Source organism: Podarcis raffonei, chromosome 12 (assembly GCF_027172205.1).
Source record: "Podarcis raffonei isolate rPodRaf1 chromosome 12, rPodRaf1.pri, whole genome shotgun sequence".
Taxonomy (NCBI): domain Eukaryota; kingdom Metazoa; phylum Chordata; class Lepidosauria; order Squamata; family Lacertidae; genus Podarcis; species Podarcis raffonei.
The window spans coordinates 4,300,735-4,313,989 of NC_070613.1; the positions used below are offsets into that span (position 1 = coordinate 4,300,735).

At 43.7% G+C, this 13,255-nt stretch overlaps 1 protein-coding gene across 1 annotated transcript in view; it reads left to right on the forward strand.

Annotated features, from left to right (window-relative positions):
- The window catches only part of SETD2 (SET domain containing 2, histone lysine methyltransferase), an 89,308-nt gene that overhangs the window by 62,014 nt on the left and 14,039 nt on the right, over nt 1-13,255 (forward strand). Inside the window, 5 exon segments of the mRNA XM_053409371.1 lie at nt 1,074-1,122; nt 3,601-3,769; nt 8,531-9,209; nt 11,403-11,537; nt 12,256-12,395. Of these exon segments, the coding sequence (XP_053265346.1) occupies nt 1,074-1,122; nt 3,601-3,769; nt 8,531-9,209; nt 11,403-11,537; nt 12,256-12,395 (1,172 nt within the window).

Consider the following 13,255-nt stretch of genomic DNA (forward strand, 5'->3'; position numbering starts at 1 on the left):
CTATCTGACCCCCAGAACCATCCCCAGGCCACACCTCTGCTTTTTCCTAGTTGAATTACATTCAACTGGATGCGGGATAGAAAGGAGTGTATGAGTGTGTGTAAAACCTAGCCTACTGTACATGGATATAATTTCAGTTCCTCCACTCACTTTTGCGTCTAGTCCCACCTCTGGAAGAAGGAAATGTAGCCCTCAGGATCCCTCATGTCTGCACCAATGTATAGGTCATAAAAATACTTGAGTTATCTCTGACATCATTCGTTTCTCCTGCCTTTCCTAAATTATTGGATGAAACGGAATATCTGATACTTGGAAATAGAAGGTTAAAATGGAATGCACAGGTCCAAGAAAAAATGATTCAGATCCTGGATTCCCATGAATTTGCTTTATTAAAGGGGGAAATGTTGAGAGAAACAGGAAACATAATCGGACTTTATGAGAACATAATCAACCGAATGCGCCCACTGATGACCACAACTAGTGTGATAAAAAACAAAAAGTTTAAAAGGCAGACTTGGTTTGATAAGGAATGTCAGAATAGCAAAAAATGCCTAGCTAGGGAACTTAGAAAATTGAAGTTAAAACAGGATAAGCACAATCTTGCTCTACAAGCTGAGGTAGCCCAATTACGATACAATTATAAATTATTACTTAAAAGCAAGAAACAAATATATTATGAACAACAGTGGAAAGCATTGGGAGACGCAGCACTTCAAAAGGTCATAAAATTGTGAACAAGCTATGGCCTTGAGCTTCCCTCTCTCTTTCTTTGATACAGGGTAGGGGCTGTAATGCTGGCCAATTGCCATCCAAACCATGGTTTTCCATTATGTCCAAACTATAGTGCAAGAACGAAGGCAGCTGGAGGGGCATCCGCTAAAGCTTTTGCTTCATTTGCAGTTTCCCCAAGCCATGGCTTGAAGGATCACTAGGATGCATTCATGGTCTTTAAATATCTTTTGAGGAAATGCTCAGGATTCTGTAGTTGTGATTCCTTCATGTGCCCTGTGCGTATGAATTTGGCCTAAATCAGCCGCCGAACCTGACTTAGCTTCTGTGACTTGTTTTTGCAGGAGGTGTACAGGATCCCGAAGAAGAGCCAAGCGGAAAAGGAGACCACTGGTAAGTACTCGTGGGTGCCCTTCTTTGGGTATTGATCAGGTTGAGAAGCCGGCCATTGATTACAAAAACATTGCACTGAAAGCCAGCCCCCGTCAGAGCATAATCCTCTGGGACTCTTGAGTAGAACTTCCTTAAAAGCACTCTGTGATTCAGTAGCGCTGCATGACTTTATAGGGATGCTCCTTTGTTCTATCCTTCTCTTCCTTCGTTGCTCTCTTCCTGTGGCTCTACTGAAACAGCATAGCCTTGCTTGACCACAGAAGACTTCCCTGAGACCTGGGAGGAGGACAGGCTTAGAGGGGGCACGTGATTCAAGCTTTGGTGTTAATCAGAACTTGTTCCTTAGCAGGAGCAAAAAGTAATTGCCTTTTCTCAGAGTTCATTGCAAGTCAAGATCTCCCTACATTTAAATATAAATCCTTATGTAAAGGTAAAGGTACGCCTGACCATTAGGTCCAGTCGCGAACAACTGGGGTTGTGGCGCTCATCTCGCTCTATAGGCCGAGGGAGCCGGCGTTTGTCGCAGACATGTGGCCAGCATGACTAAGCCATTTTGGCAAACCAGAGCAGCGCATGGAAACACCGTTTACATTCCCGCTGAAGCAGTACCTATTTATCTACTTGCACTTTGACGTGCTTTCGAACTGCTAGGTGGGCAGAAGCAGGGACCGAGCAACAGGAGCTCACCCCATTGTAGGGATTTGAACCGCCGACCTTCTGATCGGCAAGCCCTAGGCTCTGTGGTTTACACCACAGCGCTACCCGCATCCCATAAATCATTGTATAGATTTTGTTAAATAAAATATATCGGCATCAGTCAGGTATCTTCTCTGTACCCTTTTTTTTTTTTGACCTAAAAAGATCTTTGTTTAGACACGCCTATGCAGATACATAGAAATTGGCAAGTGTTTTAACCTGTTTTTAGCCAATCCTTGGTTATTGTTCTTTTTAAAAAAAGAAACTTTTTAACTTTGTCTTTTACTGACAATTTTAACATTTGGGTTATTTTGTAATCCATTTAGGGGTTTATGTACAATCAAACGGTATATACATTTTGTTAAATATTTAAATACATGAGCTAACGTAGCTTGTCTTCAGGTGTACAGACGAGACTTAAATAATGAAGTACGATTGACGGTGTTGAAAGCACTCCATATAAATTACCTTAGTGTGGTTCTTTTGGCTCACTTCTGTATGGTAGGTCAGTATTACTATGTCCATGTTTCAGATCAGATTCAGGGGCGTCAGGGAGGGGAACAAAAGCTATGACTTGCCCGGAGGTCACGTAGTGAATTCACAGTGGAGGTGACATTTGCACCAGGGTCTTCCTGATTTCATAACTCAGTCTCTTAATAAAGAAAACTGTTGTGGGTGAAGCCAACAAAGAGTGTGTTGACTGTTAAAACCCTTGATCAATCCTTTGCCCCTTTACTTGGAACTAAATATTCTCGACATCTGGATTGTTGACATGCACAGAATTGCTCTGCGAGTTGCTGTCTCTCCCACACACATACTTTTCTCGCTTCTCCACACTGAGAACAATATTCTACTTTCGAGTACAGGTTCATGAGGGCTACCAGTTTACAAATGATTATTTGGGACAGAACAAAGAAGTAAATGGCATAGTGTTTAATTCCCCAGGTTTAGAGACTTTCTGCATAGTCTGTAATTTGGCCAAGATCAGAAATACTGCAAGCGCGCCTCCAGTATATTGCAGCTTCAGATCTGCAAGTTCTGCCCAAAAAGTTGAGGCTTCGTGGCCTAAATGGAGGCAGGAGCCTGGGAATCAAACTTGAGTTAAAACAAAATATTTTATAGTATCAATTGACCACAAAACCATGGTTTATCATAATAGAAACAAGCTGAAGCCTGTGCTCCTGTTCCTTTTCAATGTAGCTGCAAGGCATTTGTACGCTTTTTAAAGATTTAACTGCAGCTTCTCCTTTTGTCCTTACTTGACAAGCTGCTCTAAATCTCAACTATGGTTTGTTTCAAACAAACCCACTTCAAACGGACAAAACGATAAGCTGAGGTTATTCAAGAACAGAAGCAAAAGCCTTCAGACTCCGTGTGGCTACACCAAAGGAGAATGAGGTGAGCCCGAGGCTTGCTGTGGTTTATCATGATGTCTGAACCACAGTCGTTTTCTTAAGCAGGTAAACAGAAATTTTAAAAGTAGAGCTGTATTATGAGGATTTTAAAAAAATAAATCAAAACCTCTTGTAGATCTAAAATACGAACAGGAACAATCCACCCAGTGTTACGCACTTCAGTATTGCACGAAGTTCATTCAAAGAAGAGTTTAGCATTCTGAAATAACTTAAAATGGCTTAAGTTTGGCTGGATCATACCCTATACAGATAACTTTCCTCCCGTGGCTAGGAAATCTTACCTAGGAAATCTTTTTTCCAGGCAGATCTTTCACCTCTGGTGCTTGATATATAAGCCACGCTAACAACTTCTGCCTGTTTTTGACAGCAGATCGTGGGAGAGAGTCAGCAGGCCGAGACCCAGCCGCTACCCCAAAAAACCTGAGCAGAGAACGGGACCCCGAAAGGCAAAGTCAGAGCAAGGAAAAGAAAAAACGCAGAGATTCTTTGTCACCCCCATCGGCGTATGAACGAGGCACCAAACGACCAGATGACAGGCAAGTTATTTTCTTCTTTTTAAACGTCTCCAGATAAAGGCTTGGGGTTCTGAGCTTCCTGGTTTGAAATCATCAAGTGATAATATCCAAACAGAGAGAGGTTTAATTAGATGCTCTGTGCTCCTCCGAACACTTATCAATAATGGCTCACATAGAGCCAGCCTTCATGAACAAAGCTTATCTATTGTTCAGTGCAATATCTTGTTTGACGATCCATTCTAGACATTGGTCAGCGAACCAGAACCAGAAACCATGGTTTGCTGTGGCTTTTCACACTATGGTTTTTCAAACTCTACATGTCAGCCTTTTCATAACTCCACCCCGCATGGAGGCTCCTTCAATCCCCCCCATATAATTTTTATTAATTTCTTTTTTAACACAATATTTCCAACATATCAATAATAATAAAAAACCCTCTTTGCTCTACTGAGCTTGTGACTTCCCTTCAGCCAGTATTTTGTTTTCAAGTCTTTTTATCACACTTTCTATCTTCAACCTCTGACCTTTTTATCCTTATCTCATTGGTCTAGAAAGTTTTCAAGTTTTTTGTTGCAGGATTTATTTCAATCCCGCTAGTGTCTTCACATTTTTGCAATAATTACTCATATACTCAATAAATTTACTCCAGTCTCTTTGAAATTTTTGGTCGTCTTGGTTCCGGACTCTGCCTGTCAGCTTGGTTAATTCCGCATATTCTATCATCTTCGTCTGCCACTCCTCAATCATTGGTAGTTCCTGTATTTTCCACCTTTGGGCTAATAAAGTTCTTGCCGCCCTTGTTCCATACATAAATAGTCTTTGATCTATCTTTGCAATTTCTTCTCCCATCAAACCCAGCAAAAATGCTTCTGGTGTTTTGGGGGAAGGTATATCTGAACATCTTTTTAAACTCATTATAGATGGAGTTCCCAAAATGCTTTTACTTTATCACATTCCCACTACATATGATAAAAATCTCCATCTTTCTCTTTACATTTCCAACATATTTTATTCCTCATCCTATACATTTTGGCCAGCTTCACTGGTGTCAAACACCACCTGTACATTGTTTTCATTACGTTCTCTTTTAAGGCCATACAAGCAGTGAATTTTAAGCTTTCATTCCACAGTTTTGACCAAGATTCAAATTCAATATTATACCCAAAGTCAGTAGCCCATTTTATCATAACTTGATTAGTCACTTCATCTTTTGCATACCATTCTAAAAACAAATTAGACATTTTTGATAACAATTTTACTTTGCTTTCCAACAATTCGGTTAGGAATCTTGATTTTTTGTTTTCAAATCCTAAATTCTTTTTGTCTCCATTGAATATATTGTTTACCTGAGGCTCCCTCAATCTTGGGGCAATGATTGCACAGGAAATACCGTATTTTTCGCTCTATAACACGCACCGGACCATAACACGCACATAGTTTTTAGAGGAGGAAAACAAGAAAAAAAATATTCTAAACGAAACAGTGGATGTATGATTTTTGTGGTTCATGCTGTGGCCACAGACATGTGATCTGACAGTGAGTTTGGAGTAGCCCAATGCAAAAATCCTGAGGATCCATGTGGATCCATGCTTTGTAACCACGTTTTTGCACCACTGCGACCCCAGGCAACAGTGGGTGCGTGATTTTTTTGGTGCAAGATGTAGCCATGGACATGCTATGTGATCTGATGGTCAATTTGGGGTGACCCAGTGCAAAAATCCTGAGGATCCATGTGTATCTGTGCTTTGTAACCACGTTTTAAGTGGGGAGGGAAGGAAAAGCACTCAAGGGACAAGGAGCACGCATGGGGTATGTGGAGAAGGATGCTGCTAATAATGCTATTTAGCAAGCTGAGTGGGGAGGCGAGAGGGACAGAGAGCCTGCTTGCTTTAAAGGAGCCAACCGGACAGGAGCCGCTTACACTCATGTAAGCGGCTCCTATCCTCTCCCGCTTTGCTCCTTTAAAGCAAGCAGGCTCTCTGTCCCTCTCTCCTCCCCACTCAGCGGCTCTTCTCCCGCTTTGCTGTTTCAAAGCGAGCCACGGAGGAGGGAAGGAAGGGGAACCATGGATCCTCTGCTCACAACTGCAGCAGATCCCCCCCCCCCCCGCCACCCGTAGGCATTCCCTCCATAACACGCACAGACATTTCCCCTTACTTTCTAGGAGGAAAAAAGTGAGTGTTATGGTGCAAAAAATACGGTAAATCTGTTTTGCCCAGGTTTTTGTTTTTGTTTTTTAAAAAAACCTGCCTTGGGGCTATAAATGGATGTTGGCCTATTTAGCACAACTTACGCTGCTTGTTCTGTTAATCATGAGAATGGGCAAGGAGATCTCTAAGAGACTGGGCCCCTGTAAATTCTATTTCCTTCCTCCAAAGCTTAGATTTCACCCTGCATTGCCCATTTGTTTTCACACTTGTCTTTCCAAACCGTTAAGGCCTAGAAATGTACTATTAAAACCTCTCAATGCTCAGGTCCCTGATTCTGAACCTGTTCAGAATCCTGTTTTTTATGCACATCCTTGATTGCAACGAGTCATCCTTGCTTCCTCTCCCAATTCTTCTTAATGTCTAATTGCATTGTTTGCATTAGCAACATCTCTTCCCCCTTCTTTTTTTAAAAAAATATTTTTTTGAAGAGTTTGATGGTTTGTTTATTTTTTACTACTGAGTCTCCATAAGCCTAGAAGAATATTTATGGCAGTCCCATTGTCTCTGCAACGTACTTTTTGAAATATAAACAGACAACATTTTTATTTTTTTTTATAAGATATTTATTAAGATTTTACAATAAAAATAAAAATAAATAACAAAAATACAAAATAAAAATAGTTAAAAACACACAGATTTTCCATTGCTTATTTTCCTTTAGCTTGTTTCCCAGACCTCCTCATACCTCCCTTTTTTGTATTCCACTTCAAATTATTGGTTCAGCAAATCCTTACCAATAAGTTTTTACCTATTTATAACCCTTTTTTCATATTCTCTTAAAGCATTACAGCTGGAAACCACTTAATTTCTATCCAACATCATTCTAACATTCATTAATTTTACAATATTTCTGTAGATAGTCTTTGAATTTCTTCCAATAAACAGACAACATTTTTAAATAATAACAATAATTTATTATTTGTACCCCGCCCATCTGGCTGTACCCTACCCACTCTGGGCAGCTTCCCACAAAGATGAAAATTACATTAAAATTTCACACATTAAAAAAAAAACTTCCCTGAACAGAAATCCAAAGCAAGTGGAACTGATTAAGAAGCGAACGACTATTCAAAAGTCCTCACATTTTCCCAATAATGCCATTTAGTGAGCTTTTCCTTGGCTTAATGCTTGTTTTCCCACCAAGTTGAAGTGAAAATGAAGAACCTGCGATTTGCTTTGGGGTTTGAGTTTGGATTGGTCGTGGTTGCTTTGCGTTGCTGGTAGCAAAGGAGACCCCATTTTCAAGTTGAGAGCGGGAGAGGCGATGAATTGGGCAAGGAGCAAAATGAATCTGCCTGGGCTGGGCTGCAGCAAAGACATTAGGGGAGAATCTCCTCCACCCCTTCCATTTGTCCACTCCTCCGGAAGGCTTAGGGAGGTAACAAGACAATTAAAAATGAATATGAAATTGAATCTAAACAAAGCAGATAAAAGTGGCTAGGTCCCTGTTCCTGCAGTTGGTTTCATTTCAGCACCTGAAAGCCAGGTGTGATGGAGATGGTGGTGGTGATGATGTTGTTCTTCCTCCCAAAGGATGCCAGTTGCTGCTTTCAGGCTTTCCATAGACTTCAAGTCACCCACTGGAAGAACATGAAGCAAGACTAGATGGGCCTTTGGCTTTATCCAGCAGCCTAAAGTCTTGCCTAAGTGACTTGCCTAAGGCCCCAATCCTCACCTGTGTGTGTTGGGCAGGGGGTTATTGGTTTGTTTTGTTCTTGCTTTTATTACGCATTTTGTGTTTTCAACTTGTATTTCTCTGCTGCCAACTGCCCTGAGATCCTCGGATGAAGGGCAGTATGCAAATTTTAATAATAATAATAATAATAATAATAATAATAATAATAATAATAATGAATTCACAGCCAGCCACAATGCTATGCTGGCATTTGCCCGCTTACCCCAGGCTAATAGCCATGGGATCATAGCAGTGGCAGCTAATAATAATAATAATAATAATAATAATAATAATAATAATAATTTATTTATACCCCGCCCTTCCGGTTTAAAAACCGGGCTCAGGGCGGCTAACAACAAATCTAAAACACTTAATTGTAAAAGCAGCATAAAATACAGTATAAAAACACGAATAACAATAAAATTCAAAGTTCAGAAATCAATTTAGGGGAAATCCATCTAATAAACATTAGATAATCCGCAGAGCTAGCTGGCTGATTTAGTCCTACTTGGGCCAGCGAGGAGGCCAGGGGAGAATTAGCTGTGGGGTCTCAAGAGTGGGTAATCTTCATAAAAGGGGAGGGGGAGGGAAGAGAAGGGAAATAAAAGATCAGGCTGTATTCAAATTAAAGGCCAGGCGGAATAGCCCTGTCTTACAGGCCTGACGGAAGGAGGTTAAATCCTGCAGGGCCCTAGTCTCATGGGACAGAACATTCCACCAGGTCGGAGCCATCACTGAGAAGGCCCTGGCCCTGGTGGAGGATAGTCTGACTTCCTTAGGGCCCGGGACCTCTAAACTATGGTTATTCATGGACCTTAAGGTCCTCTGCGGGGCAGACCAGGAGACCATTAGGTACATGGAGGCCAGGATTGTTTGACACTCCCTTCTCTCCCCCAGATATGACACACCAGCCACCACCTCCAAGAAGAAAGCCCGGATCAAGGACCGCAACAAGCTGTCCACGGAGGAACGCCGGAAGCTCTTTGAGCAGGAGGTTGCGCAGCGTGAGGCCCAGAAGCAGCAGCAGCAGCAGTTGCAAACCCTTGGGATGGCCTCCCCTCTTCCCTACGACTCCCTGGGCTACAGCGTCGCGCACCAGACCTTCATGGGCTACCCCCCCGGCTACCCCATGCAGGCCTACGTGGACCCCAGTAACCCCAATGCCGGAAAGGTGCTTCTCCCCACCCCGAGCATGGACCCCATGTGCTCCCCGGCCGCCTACGAGCACCCTCAGACTTTGGTCGGGCACACGATCGAGCCAGCCCTGGCCGCCCCTCAGCCGGTGCCCGTCGTCCAGCACGTAGCAGCAGGCACCCTGGAGGTGTCCGCTCCACAGTACGTAACGCAGGGCGACCCGGTGGTCCACCAGGAGCAGAGCGTCGCGGTCTTGCCGGTGCCGGCCCCGGTGCAAGGACAGAGCTATGGAGTCTGGGATTCCAGCCAGCAGACGGTAGCAGTGCAGCCGCCGTATTCTCCAGCCCAGTCCCAGCCGGCCATCTACTACCAAGGCCAGGCCTGCCAGGCTGTTTACGGAGTCGCGTCGCCCTACTCGCAGACCACGCCACCCATCGTGCAGGTAAATCGCACAGTGCAATGGCCCCAAGTGATTGTGGGTTTTTTTTGGACACAACCTTCACAAAGGTGTGCTCTCCAAGGCTTAAGAAGTACAGTGGTCCATTGCATTTTGGGAAACAAGAGTTGTTGTTTTTTAAGATGCTCCATTCCATACTCGGGACGCGGGTGGCGCTGTGGGTTAAACCACAGAGCCTAGGAATTGCCAATCAGAAGGTCGGCGGTTCGAATCCCCGTGACGGGGTGAGCTCCCGTTGCTCGGTCCCTGCTCCTGCCAACCTAGCAGTTCGAAAGCACGTCAAAGTGCAAGTAGATAAATGGGTACTTCTCCGGCGGGAAGGTAAACGGCGTTTCCGTGTGCTGCTCTGATTCGGCAGAAGCGGCTTAGTCATGCTGGCCACATGACCCAGAAGCTGTACGCCGGCTCCCTCGGCCAGTAAAGCGAGATGAGCGCCACAACCCCAGAGTTGGCCACGACTGGACCTAACGGTCAGGGGTCCCTTTACCTTTATACTCACTACTCAGTAAAGTTGGGCAGGGGTCTCCTTGCACTTGATCCAGAAGCTGCAGTTAGTGCAGAATGCTGCAGCACAATTGCTGGCAGGAGCGAGGTCTTGTCAGCGCATCACACCGCTGCTCGGAGATCTGCACTTGTAGTCAGTTTGCTCCCAGGCCAAATTCAAGGTATTACTGTTGGCAGAATTGGCACTGCTATGTGTGCCACATAATACTCGTTCTGTGTTTGTAAGAATTCAGCCTTTTAGTGTGGCGCTGCCTGCGTATTGAGAACTCCTTGTCTATTGAGAGCACAGTTATTGAGAACGCTGTTCTGCTTTCGGCATCTGCTAAAAATGTTGTTTAGCCAAGCCTACCCAGATGCTTAGAAAGTTGGTGTCATTTTAATCTGCTTTAGTAGCTTAACTTTTGTATGTTTTAAAATATGATTGTGGATTTCACACACACCCCCCTTGATTTTACTGTTTGTCCTTTGTAATCTACTTTGAGGTTTCTTTACGGACAAGCGGTACCGTATTTTTCGCTCAATAGGACACACTTTTCCCCCTCCAAAAATGAAGGGGAAATGTGTGTGTGTCCTATGGGGCGAATGCAGGCTTTCGCTGAAGCCTGGAGAGCGAGAGGGGTCTGTGCGCCCTATGGCCCCCCCTTTATTCCTCCCCCTAAAAACTAGGTGCACCCTATGGCCCGGTGCGCCCTATGGAGCGAAAAATACGGTATATAAATTTTATGAAATAAATAAAGAAATATCTACTGCCCGCTTGGCAGAGAGAAGTGGAAATTGGCAAGGGAAGAGATCTGTGAGCCCATAGCCTCTCTGTCTCCCTGGCACCTTAGTAAGCCTATGTGCCTGCAGTTTAATAGGTTCATCAGGAACTTCTAGGGTGCAAGAAGCATAGTAACTGTATAATTGCAATGGGATAGAACTTCAGCCTCAGCAACTGACTGTGGCAACTGACTTCTATTAATCTGAAATAGCTGTTTTGCCTTATGCTGTCTACAGCATAAAAGGACTGTACATTTGGGTGTCTGGTCTGCACAAGCATTGTAGCTTCTTGGGCTTCTTTGCAATGCTCAGTTTCTCAATGCAAGAGGTACATTGTGTTGCCTAGAAGCCATTTCCTCTGCCCTGGAAGTCCTGCTCCAACTCTCTATTTTTAATAGCTGGTTGCTGATACTCAGTGTTGGGTAAGCATTTTGCACATGCTTAATTTGACCTCAAACTATTCTTTAGCTTTTCTGATTTAGTATCCCTGTCACAACAGCGCCTGAGATTGTAGCTGCTGATGGAATGGATGAAAAGGTGGAATGCAGATCTGCCAAGTATCTGTTAAATCTTTCTAGTGGAAACACAGGACTACTCTCTTTTTTTTGACGGAGGCGATGTTATTGGGTTGTTGATTTTATTTTGATTATATTGTGGTTTTTATGTTAATCTTTTCTGTGAACCACCCTGAGACCTCCAGGTATAGGGTGAATTCAATTAATGAATATGAATATGAATTCAATTAATAATAATAATATAATAATAATAATAAATCAATAGAAATTGTTACAGTGCAGTATGGAAGACACCCAGCTGTTTGTCTCAAAGAAGCTGTTGTTTCCTCCTCCCCTCCTTCAGAAGCACTAGTGGGGTTCTCCAAGTAATTCTTCCACTGCTCTCTTGTTTTCTCCCTAGAGCTATGCACAGCCAGGTCTCCAGTATATCCAGGGGCAGCAGATTTACACTGCTCATCCCCAGGGCGTTGTGGTGCAGCCTACGACGGCAGTGACAACTATTGTAGCCACAGGACAGCCCCCACCTATACAGCAGGTAAGGTTTGGGGAGTGTGGTCTTCTTGGACTTGTAGAAGGGCCTCCTCTTAGCCGACAGGAATGAACCTTCGCAAAACCTTTCGCTCTCACAAGTTGCAGATGAAAGAGATTAGGTCCAGTTGTTCAAGTGAGAGGGGCGGTCACTGAAATGCCTATTTGAAAATCTGACATCATTTGTGCAATGCAGGAATGAGAAACACAGTTCTCAGTGTCTTGGCCCTGTGATCTGTTTTCTCCAATATAACACAACCTCTCTCTGGGTGTGTGTTTAAAAACTTTAGCAGATTTAATTACCAAAAGTAGAAGAAGATGCATAAAAATTGGCTTGTGAATGACATGTGTGCGCAATTTCCTAATCAAAATGCTTTCTGCATAGGAAGAGTGTAGCCAAGTGGCTCTAACTCTGTTTTATAAAACTAAGAAGAAAGCAGAGAGTTGAAAGATTGTGGGCAGCTTTGTTCTCCAATATAGCACTTCACATCAATGTCGCTGTTTCTGGATCCTTGGAGTATTACTGTTCAGAGAGGGGATTTTTTATTTTTACAAATGTTCTGAAAAATTATTGGACAGGACAGTAGCAGAAGATTCAAGGTTAATCAGGAATGGATTGTGGTCCTTATCTCGCTTAAGAAAATGCATCACTTCTCTCCCTTTTGTTGATGCGTTGATTGCTACAGATCAGTATTTTTCATGTTTTCTTGTCTCGCCACTTCTAGCCAGAGCTGGTGGTCACAAACAACCTCTTGGACCTGCCCCCTCCCTCTCCTCCCAAACCCAAAACTATTGTCCTCCCTCCAAACTGGAAAACCGCCCGGGATCCTGAGGGGAAGATCTACTACTATCACGTGGCCACCAGGTGAGCGACCTCTTCATATTTGTTCTGCTGTTTATGCCTACAGCAACCTGTTGTTCTCTTTTTTTTAAATGTCTGTTGTTTTGGGTATTTCACATGATGGGAAGGATCTGGGTGCACGGAACCTGAACTGAGCGAACTGAGTAGATAGGGAATCACTTTCTGTTGTTTTTTTTCCAATAAAAAAGGTCCTTTCCTAGCCCTCTAAGGAGCCCTGAGCAGGCTCCCATCTCCCCTTCACTCCATCTTCCACTCACTGCCTGGGCCTCTTGAGCAAAGGTCTCCCGGCCTCCTTGCCCTTTAGCTGCCTCTTGGTGGGAGTCCTTTGGCCTTTCCCCACTGCTGGGCCAGCCTGGGAGCTTATGGGGCAGGAGTCAGACCCCTTAGTGGTTCCCTCTCAGCCCATGATCTGGATGGGTCCATGGGAGGTGATGGGATGTTTTAACCTTTCAGCATGAACCAAGCCTCGTTTGGCGATGTTCTTGCTTTTTCTTTTTTTTAATCAAAACGAAAACACTTTCTGAATGAAACGCTCAGGTCAGTGAAACACCATCATTTGAGAACATAAGGCACATCTTATACGGTGGCTTTCAGGTGTTGTAAAACAAAAATCTGCCCTTTTCCCCTTATGGGGTATCCAAGAGCCCATATAGAGTCCTTACATAGGTTCCCTATTGGTAGGAGAAAATAACAGAGGCCAACCAGAGAATATTGAGAAGCAAAGCAGCTAGTAAGCTTGATCTTTATTGATCTGTTGCAACAGGGTGCTCCCCTCACACGCAGGAAAGGAGGAGGAACCCAGAACAATGGTGCGCAAGGCCTTATATAGACATTTTAAATTCCCTGCCCTGGAGCTCAAAACC